At 39.0% G+C, this 16,892-nt stretch overlaps 3 protein-coding genes across 3 annotated transcripts; all 3 read right to left on the bottom strand.

Moving 5' to 3' along the window:
• Positions 1-549: 549 nt before the first annotated feature.
• Positions 550-1,652, bottom strand: LOC111967921 (hemoglobin subunit alpha-2-like). Its single transcript, XM_023993364.2, has 3 exons — positions 1,432-1,652; positions 942-1,149; positions 550-792 (listed from the first exon to the last, which is right to left on the bottom strand). The coding sequence occupies exons 1-3, from the start codon at positions 1,524-1,526 to the stop codon at positions 664-666; spliced, it is 432 nt and encodes a 143-aa protein (XP_023849132.1). The 5' UTR covers positions 1,527-1,652; the 3' UTR covers positions 550-663.
• Positions 1,653-11,067: 9,415 nt separating this feature from the next.
• Positions 11,068-12,097, bottom strand: LOC111967920 (hemoglobin subunit alpha-2). Its single transcript, XM_023993362.2, has 3 exons — positions 11,922-12,097; positions 11,446-11,653; positions 11,068-11,296 (listed from the first exon to the last, which is right to left on the bottom strand). Exons 1-3 carry the CDS (start codon positions 12,014-12,016, stop codon positions 11,168-11,170), a joined length of 432 nt encoding a protein of 143 aa, XP_023849130.1. The 5' UTR covers positions 12,017-12,097; the 3' UTR covers positions 11,068-11,167.
• A 2,354-nt stretch (positions 12,098-14,451) lies between these two features.
• On the bottom strand, positions 14,452-15,270 carry LOC111967919 (hemoglobin subunit beta-2). The gene is made up of 3 exons (XM_023993360.2): positions 15,124-15,270; positions 14,773-14,995; positions 14,452-14,671 (listed from the first exon to the last, which is right to left on the bottom strand). The coding sequence occupies exons 1-3, from the start codon at positions 15,213-15,215 to the stop codon at positions 14,543-14,545; spliced, it is 444 nt and encodes a 147-aa protein (XP_023849128.1). The 5' UTR covers positions 15,216-15,270; the 3' UTR covers positions 14,452-14,542.
• Positions 15,271-16,892: the final 1,622 nt, after the last annotated feature.

The raw sequence follows: 16,892 nt of genomic DNA, 5'->3' as shown, positions 1-16,892 counted from the left end.
CGTTTTGTTTGCTTGGAATTCCACACTTCTTTCGCAGATATATTTCCTGACATCTTCTTAATAGGCCTATATTTGAGAAACTGGGAAGTTGCAGCTATTGGCCTATTCATGTAGGCCTAGCACAAAATATGTCTACAACAGAATCGTTTTACAAGTCACGTTGATCTACTACAGTCCCAGTGAATGAGGTATAAATGCCCCCTCTAAATCATTATGTAAAGCGCTTTGAGCATTCGAAAAGCATTCAGCATGCACTACCAATCGAATTTTTGTTATTAGTATAGCATAGCTATTAATATTGATTATAAGTCATTTTGCGATCATTTCAATTTATTGGGATAAGTAGTATTGTAATTTAATAGTGTCATTCATAACATTTTTTTGCTATTTTTCTAAATGAAAGTAGTTGTATTTGCTTTAGAGTTTTGGACTCCAATTTTTTTTWAATCTCTTATTGTCGACTATCTCATCCTCTTTTTGACGCTAGCTAACTCACAAGCATCCTTTTTTTTATACAAAAGTACGAAGAAAGACCATAGAAACTTTAGATTTCATTGATTGCACTTTATATTTCTCAGTAAAGAAGACCTTTTATTTCCACATTYAGGACCACAGCAAGTGTGAGTGCTGGCGTGTTGGTGTGTGTTGGTGCTGATTGGTCCTTTAGCGGTACTTCTCGGCCAGAGCCAGGGCCACCAGGGCGAGGAACTTGTCCACGGCAACATGGATTTGAGGGGTGAACTCCTCGGCGAACAGCATGGACAAGACCACCATGATGCAGTGGGACAGAATCTGACGACGGACAAACAGAGCCAAGAGTTCGTTTGATTATCCTGAGAAAAGTGCAATGACACCTTCTGCAAACGTTATAGGTAGGCTAATACATGGCCCATATGCCTATATAGCATGTGGTTATATTGGCTATAGTTCGTGATAATTACCTTGAAGTTGACGGGGTCAACTCGAAGCATGAAGGCGTGCAGCTCGCTCAGGGTAAGGAGACCACCGGCCAGGTCATCGATCTTGCTCACCGCCTCGTACACGCCACCCATGACCGTGATGCCGTGATTCCTAACGGGAGCGCCTTTGGGGCTCAGGTCCTTCCAGTGGGCAAAGTAAGACTTGGTCTGGGGGTACACCACGATCAACCTGCATGGAGCAAGGATAGAAATGATTGCTTAGGGTAAGTGGTAATTGTTCTGTCGAGCATATCAATACTCAGTACCAATAACACTCTGTATCTGACAAGTATCAGTCATGCAGTCAATTTCAGGAACTGGTTTGTATTTTTWGAAATTCATATAGGCCTGTTAGATCATATTAGAGTTGTTTAATACAATAATGTCTAATACAAATGCTATAAATCGAACGAGTTTAGATATGCTACAACGGGGCGGAGTCTAACTGATGATAAAGTATCTTCATCGTTACCTGGCGAGAGCCTCGGCGCCGATCTCGTCGGACCTGCTGGAGACTTTCGCAAAGAAGTCCTTGACAATTACTTTTTCCTTAGCTGACAGGCTCATTTTGGCAAGAGGTTCTGCTGTACCACACAAGATATTCAGAGGATGAATGAAGCTTTAGAAGGGTCTGGAGTTAGACGGATCCCGACACCTATTTTATGGCCCAAGACATACATGTCACCAAACCCCACCCCACCTCTACTCGTTTTCTATTGGCTATGATGAGATCATTGAGTAAAATGATGGAGTGAGATGGCGCATCAGTTCTGTGAATTTAGGGTGTTGTCTTGTCTTATCGCTTTAGGCTATGTATGGTAACACAGCACACATCCTTACGCGTTTGACATAGACATATAGGAGTAACCAAGTTCATTGCTATGCGTTGCCGCCCTATCTATTAGAGCTAAATATAGCCTAGAAACACTTCTCTAAAAATGTATTCTACTTTTTTGAAAATAGGGACTTTGATATCTTACGACGAAACAGATATGATCTGTTATAATGCAAATATATATCGAACACAATATATCGATGACGAAGACGTAAGTCTTAAGTATGACAATTGATCTGTTCTTATGAAAATAGATGATACTTTGAACCAATTTTTACTTTCTAAAAATGGTGCACAATTAAGAAGATAGAAAAGTGACCGTTTTATAATTGATTGAGTTGCTAACAGAGGAGTGGTGATTAACAGATGGGGAAAAAAACAGAATGAAGACCAACATTCGATAGGTTCTCAACGAATATAATGATTTCTAGAATTAAGTGGCTGGTATCGTGATACTGAGGGAATGGTATGTGTTATGTACCTGCCTATGTGATGATGAGGAATGTTCTGCTTGGGAACAGTATAGCCACAGTYGAGAGACATATGGTCATACATTTTATTGGGATGCTTTCATGAAATAAATGTAAAACGCATATATTCGCCTTTCACTCATAGACTTTCTGAGATCATGTGTGGGCCTACTGTATGTGCTTAAAGATAACACAGGAATGTCAGACTTGTGGTACATTTGAGGTTTAAAAAAGCTTCAGAATTTTATAATTTCAGACTTGATTTTCCTTTACGAAAAATGTATCAACCCCTAAAAAAAATGTCCATTAATTATAATCCACATAATAATTCATATTTTCTGTTGATGCAGGATAATGTTTCCTGCTGTAGCAAACTGGCTCAAATTAAGATCCTACATCTGTATGTTTGCCATTCTTATCTTCTAAAACCCCACGTATGTCACAGCTGGAGAGGCCAGGGCCAGCTGCTGTAGGGGCCTGCATGGAACAGGTTGCTGTGGATCACGTCACGTAGGCTACGGTAATCATATAGCTCATGTATGGATCTGGTATAGGAAACTTGAATATTTCCCCTTATGGKGAATTAAAAATTGTGGCAAATATATCAAACGTATTTAAAAAAATGAATATGGGGCAGTTTCCTGCACCAAACCAAATAGCTTTTGCTAAATGTAGCCTACACGTAAGTGGATGTCAATTGTATCAAACAAAACGAAAACGAATCTTAGCAGGGGATTAAACATTTCTGYAATTATAGTGTTTTGCATGACGGATATCAATATGACACAGCTACAGTAAAATAATGCCAATTTAAAGTAAAAACTTTTGACAAATGCATATTAACTGTCAATGGCTCAAAAGACAATGCATTTATTTTGACAGTAAAAAAAATATTTGCGCATTCCATCCATGGTGCATTGATATGCGTTTTATAGCCCACTGTTTCTTCTCACTAAAGAAATACATATAGGTGTATCACTTCGTAGTTTTGTTTTTGTATGTTTTATGTATTAATAATCAAATCTATGTTTGTCACGTGTTATAGCCAGCAACAGCCTGCACAACTCTGTAGGCTTGTTGACATCCATTCGCTAATTTGTTCATGATGTCAAATGTATTATGTAATCACGGTTGGGGAGTAATCCGTTACATGTAAGGGATTAAACAATTTGTAACTGTAATCCGTTACGTTACCAGCAAAAATATTGAAATCAGATTACAGATACTTTAGAAAAACTAGATGATTACTTCGAGGATTACTTTTAAATTSAGAAAGGATGTTTGCGAAAAAAATCTTTGACACTTTTGTTCTCAATTACATTCAAATCGGCATTYAAAAAAAGGCGCAAATTTAAATTTGTTTCACCTGAGCGAGTCTGACCACAAGTCAGAGACCACTATGATGACACACCAAWTGTGTTTGATGGATCGCAGGAAAAGAGCACGAATAGGCTTTTGTAGGCTACAGTACTAGCATTATGTGCATATATGCACGAATTGATTGTGAGACTGTTTTGCTTCCGATGGTYCTACTGCTGTCGGCATCCAAAGATTATTAAACTTGAATAAACACTTGGAGGTAAGGATAACAGCAGTGGCGTAGTCTACTGCGATTCGGATATCACTTAGTATTGATATCTACATAGCGCATTGATGTGAATCAGAGTGCTGCTCTCTCATTTAGCTATTTGCGCCTTACAGTGGTTGTTGTGGATGGCTGTTCACAAATCTAAATGTGTATTTYAACCCAATAATGGTTGAATTCAAGAAATGTAAGATGCCTAACAATCATTGTTTTTGAAACCAGTGGACAGCCAGTGAAAAACGCGCTCTTGCAACAGCTGCATAGTGCGGATCCCAGCCTATGGAATGAAAGTGGGGCTTTCATTGTTCAATCTAATTCATAGGCCTAATGGACACATGCTCAAACTCGCACACTTTTGATAGACTTAAAGGGGCAATCTGCAGTTGCTACATKAATTTTTGGACTTATAAATTATATATATTAATGTATTATTATATGTAGTAGAAAGCGATGGGTTAGAAGAAGCCTACATAACCAACCTATAAAGTACAATGCAACATCCATATACACTACCTGTCAAAAGTTTTAGAACTCCTACTCATTGTAACGGCTGTCGTCGGGAGAATGAGAAGACCAAGGTGCAGCGTGGTAAGTATCCATATTACTTTTAATAAATACGAATACTAGAACAAAAAACGACAAACGATCAGTTCTGCAAGGTACAAAACAGAAAACAACTACCCACCAACACAGGTGGGAACAGGCTACCTAAGTATGGTTCTCAATCAGAGACAACGATTGACAGCTGCCTCTGATTGGGAACCATACCAGGCCAAACACATAGAWATACAACACACAGAACAAAACATAGAATGCCCACCCCAACTCACGCCCTGACCAACCAAAATAGAGACATAAAAAGGATCTCTAAGGTCAGGGCGTGACACTCATTCAAGGGTTTTTCTTTYTTTTTACTATTTTCTACATTATAGAATAATATTGATGACATCAAAACTATGAAATAACACATATGGAATCATGTAGTAACCAAAAAAGTGTTAAACAATTCAAAATATATGTTATAWTTGAGATTCTTCAAATAGRCACCCTTTTCCTTGATGACAGCTTTGCACGCTTTGGCATACTTTTACGACAATTGGTTATTTTTTCCACCACTGATGGCCAGCTATGTAAACTTTAACATTGATTTATCCTGCAATAGATGTCGTTCAATTTGTAAAATACATTTTTGTCTTCATKTAATGCCTCTTAAGGGGAAAGTAATCTAAAAGTAACTGAATGTAATCAGATTACGTTACTGAGTTTGTGTAATRCAAAAGTTACGTTACTGATCACAATTTTGGACCGGTAACTAGCTARGGGTTATATTTAGAAAGTAACCTACCCGAAAGTAACCTACCCAACCCTGTATGTAATTCACATTTTTATAATGTATAGATCTAACATCCATTTATGAAATAACCTTTCAATTTGTCTTATTCTATTAGCCATGCTTAAAACCTCTTGACGCTAGGGGTCATATTTTATTTCTTTTTTTAAATAACGTTRCCAAGGTAAACAGACTATTTCTCAGGTCCAGATCATAGAATATGCATATAATTTACAGATTAGGATAGAAAACACTCCAACGTTTCCAAAACTGTCAAAATATTGTCTGTGAGTATAACAAAACTGATTCTGCAGGCGAAAACCTGAGAAAATATAACCTGGAAGTGATATATATATATTTTTTTTATCTGTGTTTCCTGGCCAGTCTTTCTTCCATTTAAAGGGGTATCAACCAGATTCCTTTTACAATGGCTTCCTCAGGCTGTGACCAGGCTTTAGACATAGTTTCAGGCTTTTATTTTGAAAAATGAACGAGATTTTTCAAAAGTAGTCAGGTGTCCTCTGAATAGTGCCTGCGCGCCAGAGGGGAGCTCTCCATTTTGCTTTTCTCTCTTATTGAATAGGTTACGGTCCGGTTGAAATATTATCGATTATGTTTGTTAAAAACAACCTGAGGATTGATTATAAAAAACATTTGACGGCCTCCCGGTGGCGGCAGTGTCTAGGGCACTGCATCGCAGCGCTAGCTGCGCCACCAGAGTCTCTGGGTTCGCCCCCAGGCTCTGTCGCAGCCGGCCGCGACCGGGAGGTCCGTGGGGCGACGCACAATTGGCCTAGCGTCGTCCCGGGTTAGGGAGGGTTTGGCCGGTAGGGATATCCTTGGCTCATCGCGCTCCAGCGACTCCTGCTAACCGAGGGGCCAGGTGCACGGTGTTTCCTCCGACACATTGGTGCGGCTGGCTTCGTTGGAGATGCGCTGTGTTAAGAAGCAGTGCGGCTTGGTTGGGTTGTGCTTCGGAGGACGCATGGCTTTCGACCTTCGGCTCTCCCGAGCCCGTATGGAGTTGTAGCGATGAGGCAAGATAGTAATTACTAGCGATTGGATACCACGAAAATTGGGGAGAAAAAGGGGTAAAATTTAATTAAAAAATAATAAAAAATAAAACATTTGACATGTTTCTACGACCATACGGATACTTTTTGGAATTTTAGTCTAACGGAACGAGGCTGTAGTTTTCTCAACATAACGCGCAACCCAAATGGCGTTTTTTTGTTATAAAAGTAATATTTATCGAACAAAAGAACATTTGTTGTGTAACTGGGAGTCTCGTGAATGCAAACATCCGAAGATTATCAAAGGTAAGCGATAAATTTTATTGCTTTTCTGACTTTCGTGACCAAGCTAAATTTGGGGCTAGCTGTTGTAGCATTGATTGATACACTCACAAAATCTTGGATTTCTTTCTCTGTAAAGCACATTTTTCAAAATCTGACACGATGGGTGGCTTAACAACAAGCTAAGCTGTGTTTTGGTATATTTCATATATATATTGATTGCATGATTTATAAATATTTTTAGTAATATTTTTGAATTTGGCGCCCTGCTTTTCAGCGGTTGTTTAGGGAAATTATCCCGTAATCGGGATCTGTGCGCAGAAAGGTTAAAGTGCAATTTGTCTGAGCTTCTATACAATTATGCATGCGTAAAAGGAAAACACGTGATCAACAAACAGGTGCTTCTTAATGTTTTTCATTGAGGAGTGAAGCACATAAGCATACATGCTGTCTCCTCTGTCAGCTATATGGAGACTGACTCTAGTGGTACTGCCTGCCCAGAGCAGACACCACCACTGACAAGAACTTGGGTACACGATCAGACACCTGAGGGGAGTGGAGAGGCTGACAGTGTGTGGCTGAACAACAACAGAAGATGACTAAGAGGATGAAGATTTAAGGGACTAACACTCCAAATTAAAGTAAATCTACGTTTTCTTATTTTACCTTGACAGGGACTTTGGGCCAACGTCGTCATAGTCTAGTTTGGAGAAGATGTCGGAGATGGCCGCGTGCTCTTCATCTGTCCACTCAACCATGGTTGCTCGTGATGATTTAGCTTAGGTTCTAGAGAGATTCGGAGTCATGAATAAGTTTGGAAAAACTTTATTTTTATGTTATTTGTGCACTCCGCCCCAAATACGAAAAAGTGGAATGATTGGTTGGAGATAAGACATTGTTGAACATTGTTGAATAGGCCCTTCTTTAGGCCTACTATCCAGCGGTTTTCGGTGAAACAGCTAAAACCCTTCCACTGGGTAACCCTCACGTTATATAGCCTATACGCAACACTATCCGAAGTGTCCATAACATGCTGACCAAAATACATTTAGAAATCCATGTTATTCAATTATTGCACCCACACTGCTCGCGTGCGCCAACGAGCATCTGCAATGCCAATGGCTAAAATAGAACTCCTTTCTATTTCTGACTAACTGTTTTGCCGGTAGTCGTGGTAATACTATGAAAGTTTAGATGCCAATCACCATATAAGTTCAAAGATGAAAAAGCCTGGAAGGAGGAGAGATGACTAGAAACGATTCAGTTGACCGTTTTATGTGTGGATTAATTGTCGGAGTAGAGGACCTTGTGCATTTCAGGTAAAATAACAACTCAATGTTTATATCCCAGGACAAATTAGCTAGAAACAGCAAGCTAGCTAAATAGGACATACATGTTTAATGCTTTTCGACCTGTCCCCAAATTAATGTAATTGGTTCAGAGTTTGTTTTGATATTTTAACCTACGTGTCGTGATCGCGTTTGGTGTGGGGGGACAAAATAAATGTATGCACGATGGCACACGATGGTGCACGCGTAGCCGGTTTGGGTTCCGTGTAAGTTGACTGTGCCTTTAAACAACTTGGAAAATTCCAGAAAATTATGTCATGGCTTTAGAAGCTTCTGATAGTCTAATTGACATCATTTGAGTCATTTGGAGGTGTACCTGTGGATGTATTTCAAGGCCTACCTTCAAACMCAGTGCCTCTTAGCTTGACATCATGGGAAAATCAAAAGACCTCAGAAAAAAAATAGTTGACCTCCACAAGTCTAGTTCATCTTTGGGAGCAATTTCCAAACGCATGAAGGTACCACATTCATCTGTACAAACAATAGTGCGCAAGTATAAACACCATGGGACCATGCAGCCGTCACACCGCTCAGTAAGGAGACGCTTTCTGTCTCCTAGAGATGAACGTACTTTGGTGCGAAAAGTGCAAATCAATCCCAGAACAACAGCAAAGGACCTTGTGAAGATGCTGGAGGAAACAGGTACAAAACTATCTATATCCACAGTAAAACGAGTCCTATATCGACATAACCTGAAAGGCCGCTCAGCAAGGAAGAAGCCACTGCTCCAAAACCGCTATAAAAAAGCTAGACTAGGGTTTGCAACTGCACATGGGGACAAAGGTCAGCATGAGAAAAAACACTTACAAGTTTCAAGTCTCTAGGTAAAACGGGCGACATATATAAGGGTTTAAGTGAGACTGCTTATAACAGTGCTACCTATAGGCCAATTGGTGCCATTATTTTTMACCAATTTACTCATGGCCTCTAGTTTCTGTGTGCCAAATTAGAAACAAGTTACAAATCTATGCTGGGTTATTTGACCATGTCAAGAATTTTTTWAATAATAATTGAGAGAATAACAATAGGTTTCACAGCTTTGCTGTGAACAGCTAATGACAAATTATAAAAATGTAATTGTTATTGAATAGGAAAACGTATTACTGCAAAACATATATTTTTTATGCATTGTAGAAAATAATGTGGGCTAGCAAATTGTCTTGTCCTAATGATTATGTGTGGAGGTGTAGTGACATGTTTTGAGTAAAAATGTTTAAATATATATTGTTTTAATGCCATCAATTAAACAAAAGCATTATATGTACTGGATGATTAGAAAATACTAAAATTATTAGAAAATACCTGTCCCTCAATTTCTTGTCCTTGGTGTTATCGCTTCAAAGGAATTGCAGTTTTGAAAACACACAACTGCCTTGAGAAGTAAACTCAGCAAAAAAAGAAAACGTCCTCTCACTGTCAACWGTGTTAATTTTCAGCAAACTTAACAGGTGTAAATATTTGTATGAACATAACAAGATTCAACAACTGAGACATAAACTGAACAAGTTCCACAGACATGTGACTAACAGAAATTGAATAATGTGTCCCTGAACAAAGGGGGGGTCAAAATCAAAAGTAACAGTCAGTATCTGGTGTGGCCACTAGCTGCATGAAGTACAGTACTGCAGTGCATCTCCTCCTCGTGGACTGCACCAGATTGGCCAGTTCTTGCTGTGAGATGTTACCCCACTCTTCCACCAAGGGACCTGCAAGTTCCCAGACATTTCTGGGGGGAATGGCCCTAGCCCTCACCCTCCGATCCAACAGGTTCCAGATGTGCTCAATGGGATTGAGCACCTCACCCTCTGATAGCTTGCTCATTATTATTATTATTTTGTAAAGTTTGGGTTTTGACTTGTTGAAACCTGCAAAAACAATTTATAGACGTTAGTGAATCATCAATACTGGATCCGTAATGTGGAAGTTGGACACTTGCAAAGCAAATGTTATAGATMTTTTACCTTTATTTAACTAGGCAAGTCAGTTAATAACAAATTCTTATTTTCAATGACAGCCTAGGAACAGTTGGTTAACTGCCTTGTTCAGTGGCAGAACAACACATTTTCACCTTGTCAGCTCAGGGATTTGATCTTGCAACCTTTTGGTTTTTAGTCCAACGCTCTGACCACTAGGTTACCTGCCGCCCCAGGTAGCCTAGATTTAGCAATGTTAATGATTAATCACACATGTATAGGCTATCTGGGAATTAAACTTTAATTAACCTGAAAGCGTCGCTGTATCTAGGTTAAGATTGACAAGTATAAAATGTTTCATTGGTTGGAACAAGTTAATTTGGTACTTAGCCGAATGAGCAACCTGGTAAAAAGGTTTGTTTGGCAATGTTAATTCCTTGTTAAATCGAATGAGACAACGATATCCAATTAGTTGCGATATTATAAAGTGTAACCAGTTGTTACAGATGTGAGAAGACGTTTTGCCCTCACATTGGATTTTTTAAATTTTTAACAATTGTTGCAGATTCTTCACCACAAGGGGTCACTGACCCTGAAAATGGAAATCACACGGGATTCCAGCAAAGGCGGGACTTCGGTCGCCAAAATCGTGGGATTTACGCTGTAAACAAATAAAATGGCTTCTCTCTGTTTGTTAGCTTACCTTCTAATACAAGCTAGCTAATGAGTTAATTGTTACATGATTAATTCAATTCGGTAACAATTAAACATAGTTAGTTTATTAGATACATAACCGTCTTCAGATTAATTTTAAAGTCATGACATGACATTCAAATGTCTCACTGGTGTTATCACTGGTGTTACTGCTCCTCAGTTTAGTTACTGCTGCTGCTGGTAAAACCAGTGATTATCACTAACACCATTGAACTTTTTGTCTATGTAAGTTATTATCAAAGTTCCTACAAATATGCTAGCAACACAAAAAAAGCATTGAGTTTTATTACAGTATCTTAACCAAATGCTACTGTGTTAATRTTGTCAGGTATGGCCAACTTAAGTGCAGCAGAGAAGCAGAAGCTATACAATGCAGGGAAACTGCAAAAATACCCCTTTTGTATTTCAATTGAGTGTCAATAGGGGAATTGTAACATATTCCATTACATTTTCTGTTTTAAGATGTAATAAATGGTTGAAGGTGCTTTGAATAATCATGTGACAAGTCATTGGTTACATTATGTGCAGTGTAACATGTGTTTTGTATATATGGTATTTTTACCAACCTAATTATAAGATTATTCAAAGGTAAACATAATAAGGATAGAATTACTACATTTCGATGTAACTTTTTATTTCTCAAAGAAGAAGAGCATTATTTCCACACTAAGGACCACAGCAGGTGTGAGTGCTGGCGTGTTGGTGCTGATTGGTCCTTTAGCGGTACTTCTCGGACAGAGCCAGGGCCACCAGGGCGAGGAACTTGTCCACGGCAACATGGATCTGAGGGGTGAACTCTTCGGCGAACAGCATGGACAAGACCACCATGATGCAGTGGGACAGAATCTGACGAGGGACAAACAGAGCCAAGCGTCAGTTTGATTTTACTTAGAAAAGTGCAATGACACCTTCTGCAAACGTAGTAGGTAGGCTAATACATGGCCCATATGCCTATAGAGCATGTGGTTATATTGGCTATAGTTCGTGATAATTACCTTGAAGTTGACGGGGTCAACTCTAAGCACGAAGGCGTGCAGCTCGCTCAGAGTAAGGAGACCACCGGCCAGGTCATCGATCTTGCTCACCGCCTCGTACACGCCACCCATGACCGTGATGCCGTGCTTCCTAACGGGAGCCCCATTGGGGCTCAGGTCCTTCCAGTGGGCGAAGTAAGACTTGGTCTGGGGGTACACCACGATCAACCTGCATGGAGGAAGGATAGAAATTATTGGTTAGATTAGTGGTAATTGCTCTGTCGAACATATCAATACCATTTTGTTTCTGATAAAGGATGCGTTGAATGATCAATTATGCAGTCAGTTTCAGGAACTGGTTTGTATTATTAGAAATTCATATAGGCCTGTTAGATCATATTCTATTAGAGTTGTATACAATTTCCATAAATCGAACGAGTTTAGATATGCTACAACGGGGCGGAGTCTAACTGATGATAAAGTATCTGCATCGTTACCTGGCGAGAGCCTCGGCGCCGATCTCGTCGGACCTGCTGGAGACTTTCGCAAAGAAGTCCTTGACGATGACTTTTTCCTTAGCTGACAGGCTCATTTTGGCAAGAGGTTCTGCTGTACCACACAAGATATTCAGAGGATGAATGAAGCTTTAGAAGGGTCTGGAGTTAGACGGATCCCGACACCTATTTTATGGCCCAAGACATACATGTCACCAAACCCCACCCCACCTCTACTCGTTTTCTATTGGCTATGATGAGATCATTGAGTAAAATGATGGAGTGAGATGGCGCATCAGTTCTGTGAATTTAGGGTGTTGTCTTGTCTTATCGCTTTAGGCTATGTATGGTAACACAGCACACATCCTTACGCGTTTGACATAGACATATAGGAGTAACCAAGTTCATTGCTATGCGTTGCCGCCCTATCTATTAGAGCTAAATATAGCCTAGAAACACTTCTCTAAAAATGTATTCTACTTTTTTGAAAATAGGGACTTTGATATCTTACGACGAAACAGATATGATCTGTTATAATGCAAATATATATCGAACACAATATATCGATGACGAAGACGTAAGTCTTAAGTATGACAATTGATCTGTTCTTATGAAAATAGATGATACTTTGAACCAATTTTTACTTTCTAAAAATGGTGCACAATTAAGAAGATAGAAAAGTGACCGTTTTATAATTGATTGAGTTGCTAACAGAGGAGTGGTGATTAACAGATGGGGAAAAAAACAGAATGAAGACCAACATTCGATAGGTTCTCAACGAATATAATGATTTCTAGAATTAAGTGGCTGGTATCGTGATACTGAGGGAATGGTATGTGTTATGTACCTGCCTATGTGATGATGAGGAATGTTCTGCTTGGGAACAGTATAGCCACAGTGGAGAGACATATGGTCATACATTTTATTGGGATGCTTTCATGAAATAAATGTAAAACGCATATATTCGCCTTTCACTCATAGACTTTCTCAGATCATGTCCGGGCCTACTGTATGTGTTTATGTATGTGTTTATAGATAACACTAGGTGTTGCCATTCTTATCTTCTAAACCCCCACATAGGTCACAGCTGGACAGGCCCGACCAGCTGCTGCAGGGGCATGCATGGAACAGGTTGCTGTGGGCAGTGGTGGAAAAAGTACTKAATTGTCATACTTGAGTAAAAGTAAAGATACCTTAATAGAAAATGACTCAAGTAAAAGTGGAAGTCACCCAGTAAAATASTACTTGAGTAAAAGTCTAACAGTATTTGGTTTTAAATATACTTCAATATCAAAATTAAATATAATTGCTAAAATGTACTTAAGTATCAAAAGTAAAAGTACAAACCATTTCAAATTCCTTATATTAGGCAAACCAGGCCGCATGATCTTCTTTTTTTATGTATTGGTGGATAGCCAGGGGCACACTCCAACACTCAGACATKATTTACAAACGAAGCATTTGTGTTTAGTGAGTCTGCCAGATCAGTGGCATTAATGATGACCAGMGATGTTCTCTTGATAAGTGTGTGAATTGGACCATTTTCCTGTCAAAATGTAACCAGTACTTTTGGGTGTCAGAAGAATAAGAAGTAAGACGAATGCAGTGAAGTAAAAGTTGGCAAAAATATAAATAGTAAGGTAAAGTACAGATACCCTGAYAACTACTTAAGTAGTACTTTAAAGTATTTTTACTTAAGTGCTTTACACCACTGGCTGTGGGTCACGTCATGTAGGCTACCTGCTGACATTTAATCATGTATGGATCTGGTGTAGGAATCTTGAAACTCATCCCTGTATATACAGTAGAGAATAAAAAACTTTTGCCAATATGCAAAACTTAAAAAAAAATGTATATGGGGTCGTTTCCTGCACCAAACAAACTAGCTTTTTCTAAATGTAGCCTACAAGTGGAGGTCAATTGTYTCTAACAAAACGAAAAACAACCTTAACAGGGGATTAAAAGTTTCTGGAATTATAGTGTTTTGCATGACGGATATCAATATGACAACAGCTACAGTAAACTAAAGTAAATTGAAAGTAAATACTTTTGACAAATTAATATTAACTGTTAAAACTTAAACTAAAATAATTTATTTGTTTTGATAGTAAAAAATAATCGTTGAAGTTGCGCATTCCATCCATGAAGCAACGATGTGCGTTTTATAGCCTTCTTTTTCTTCACAGTCAAGACATAGAGGTGTATCCCTTCACAGTTCTGTTTTTGTATGTTTTATGCATAAATAGTCATGTTAATGTTTGACACGTGTTTTACAGCCAGCAACAATACAATTCAGCCTGGCCAACTCCGTAGGCTTGTAGGCGATATGCATCCATTCGCTAACTTGTTCATGTTGTCTAATGTATTATTGAACTCACATTTTTATAATGTGTAGATCTAACATCTATATATGAAATAACCATTGAAACCTTTAAATGTGTTATTATATTAGCTATCCTTAAAGTGCAATTTGTCTAGGCTTGTATGGATACAATTACGCASGCGTAAAATAAACACACATGATCAACAAACAGATGCTTATATGCTTATTTTATTTCTTAATTGAGGAGTGAAACACATGAACACACAGGCTGTCTCCTCGGTCAGCTATATGGAGACTGACTCTAGTGGTACTGCCTGCCCAGAGCAGACACCACCACTGACAAGAACTTCTGGAAGGATGCCTGATATTCGGGGGTGAATGCGTTGCCCATCTTCCCAGCGATGACGATGGTCAGACAGTCAGACAACAGCTGTGAAAGAGAACAAACCACAGAAGAAGTGATATGTTTAGAATGTATTTGGGGGTAGCTTGATCGAGTGGACTTCAATGTTATTTTGTCGCCTATCTTACCTTAAAGTTGTCGGGATCCACGTGCAGTTTCTCGGAGTGCAGAACGCTCAGCTCGGCGTATGTGTTCTTGATGTCGTCCATGTTCTTCAGAGCTCTGTCCAGACCGTGCAGCACCGTGGTGCCGTGCTTAGCAATCAGAGGGTTGTTCATGATGGCCTCTGCGTTGTACAGGTTGCCGAAGCCCCCGAAATACCTCTGGGTCCAGGGGTACACGATCAGACACCTGAGGGGAGCGGAGAGAGGAGCGGAGAGAACAATGTGAGGCTGAACAACAACAGAAAATGACGAAGAAGATGAAAATTAGGGGGACTAACAATCAAAGTTAAAGTAAACCTAAGTTTCTTGTCTTACCTTGACAGGGACTTTTGGCCAATGTCGTCATAGTCTAGTTTGGAGAAGATGTTGGAGATAGCCGCGCGCTCTTCATCTGTCCACTCAACCATGTTTGCTCGTGATGATTTAGCTTAGTTTCTAGTGAGAACAGGAATCATAAATAAAATTCGGAAAAATCTTTAGTTTTATGGTATTTGTGCACTCCGCCCCCAAAACGAAAAATGTAATATGATTGGTTGGAGATAACCCATCTTGCTTTAGATAAGACATGGTTGAACATTGTCGAATAGGTCCTCCTTTAGGTGGATTTCCGTGAAACAGCAAAAAACATTTCATGAAACCAAATATAGATTCTGAGGGTAACTCTCAGGTTATAGCCTATACATACAGTGCCTTCAGAAAGTATTCACACCCTTTTGCTTTTTTTCACTTTTTGTTGTTGTGTTACAGCCTGAATTTAAATTGATTACATTGAGATGTTGTGTCACTGATCTCCCCACACTACCGCATAATGTCAAAGTGGAATCTTGTTTGTAGAACATTTAAAAAATWWAAAAAATAAAAGCTAAAATGTATTGAGTCAATAAGTATTCAACCCCTTTGTTATGGCAACCCTAAATAAGTTCAGGAGTAAAAATGTGCTTAAGAAGTCACATAGTAAGTTGCATGGACTCATTCCGTGTTTAATAATAGTGGTTAACATGATTTTTAAATGACTACCCCATATCTGTACCCCACACATACAATTATCTGTAGGGTCCCTCAATTGAGTAGTGCATTTTCACAGATTCAATCACATAGACCAGGGAGGTTTTTCAATGTCTCCCAAAGAAGGGCACCTACTGTATATGGGTACAAATTAAAAAAGCAGATCCTGAATATGCTTTGGAGCATGGTGACGTTATTAATTACACTTTGAATGGTGTATCAATACACCCAGTCACTACAAAGATACAGGCGTCCTTCCTAACTCAGTTGCCAGAGAGGAAGGAAACCGCTCAGGGATTTCACCATGAGGCTAAACAGGGAGTTTAATGGCTGTGATAGGAGAAAACTGAGGATGGATCAACAACATTGTATTTACTCCAATATTAACCTAAATGACAGAGTGTAAAGAAGGAAGCCTGTACGAAATAAAAATATTCAAAAACATGCATCCTGTCTGCAACAAGACATTTAAGTAATACTGCAAACAAGAAATTAAATTGTTGTCCTGCATACCAACCATTATGTTTGGGGCAAATCCAACACACATCACTCAGTACCACTCTTCATATTTTCAGGTAGGGTGGTGGCTGCATTACCTTATGGATATGCTTGTCAATAGGCAAGGACTAGGGAGTTTTCTTGGATACAAATAAACTGAATACAGCTATAAGCACAGGCAAAAACGTGGTTTAATCTGCTTTCCAACAGACACTGGAAGATTAATTCAACTTTCAACAGGACAATTAACCTAAAACACAATACCAAATCTAGACTGGAGTTGCTTACCAAGACGACGTCGAATGTTCCTGAATGGCCGACATATAGTTTTGACTTAAATCGGCTTGAAAATCTATGTCAAGAATTTGAAATGGCTGTCTAGTAATGATCAACAATCAACTTGAAAGATTTTGAATAATTTAAAAAAGAATAATGTGCAGTTATTGTACAATCCAGGTATGCAAAGCTCTTAGAGACTTACCCCAAAAGACTCACAGCTGTAATCTGCGCCAAATGCGCTTCTACAAAGTATTGACTCGGGTGTGAATACTTATGTAAATTATATATTTCTGTTTTTCATT

This window comes from Salvelinus sp. IW2-2015, linkage group LG8, assembly GCF_002910315.2.
Source record: "Salvelinus sp. IW2-2015 linkage group LG8, ASM291031v2, whole genome shotgun sequence".
Classification (NCBI taxonomy): Eukaryota; Metazoa; Chordata; class Actinopteri; order Salmoniformes; family Salmonidae; genus Salvelinus; species Salvelinus sp. IW2-2015.
The sequence above is the reverse complement of the archived record's forward strand: the minus strand, read 5'-3'. Positions and strand labels throughout refer to the sequence as shown.

What these genes read in the sequence shown, in the direction of transcription:
- LOC111967921 (XM_023993364.2), bottom strand. Translation starts at nt 1,526, where the DNA reads ATGAGCCTGTCAGCTAAGGAAAAAGTAATTGTCAAGGACTTCTTTGCG. An exon ending in GGCGCCGAGGCTCTCGCCAG is followed by an intron (nt 1,150 to 1,431) that starts GTAACGATGAAG and finishes TGCTCCATGCAG; the next exon opens with GTTGATCGTGGTGTACCCCC. An exon ending in TTGACCCCGTCAACTTCAAG is followed by an intron (nt 793 to 941) that starts GTAATTATCACG and finishes GTCCGTCGTCAG; the next exon opens with ATTCTGTCCCACTGCATCAT.
- LOC111967920 (XM_023993362.2), bottom strand. Translation starts at nt 12,016, where the DNA reads ATGAGCCTGTCAGCTAAGGAAAAAGTCATCGTCAAGGACTTCTTTGCG. An exon ending in GGCGCCGAGGCTCTCGCCAG is followed by an intron (nt 11,654 to 11,921) that starts GTAACGATGCAG and finishes TCCTCCATGCAG; the next exon opens with GTTGATCGTGGTGTACCCCC. An exon ending in TTGACCCCGTCAACTTCAAG is followed by an intron (nt 11,297 to 11,445) that starts GTAATTATCACG and finishes GTCCCTCGTCAG; the next exon opens with ATTCTGTCCCACTGCATCAT.
- LOC111967919 (XM_023993360.2), bottom strand. Translation starts at nt 15,215, where the DNA reads ATGGTTGAGTGGACAGATGAAGAGCGCGCGGCTATCTCCAACATCTTC. An exon ending in GGCCAAAAGTCCCTGTCAAG is followed by an intron (nt 14,996 to 15,123) that starts GTAAGACAAGAA and finishes CGCTCCCCTCAG; the next exon opens with GTGTCTGATCGTGTACCCCT. An exon ending in TGGATCCCGACAACTTTAAG is followed by an intron (nt 14,672 to 14,772) that starts GTAAGATAGGCG and finishes TCTCTTTCACAG; the next exon opens with CTGTTGTCTGACTGTCTGAC.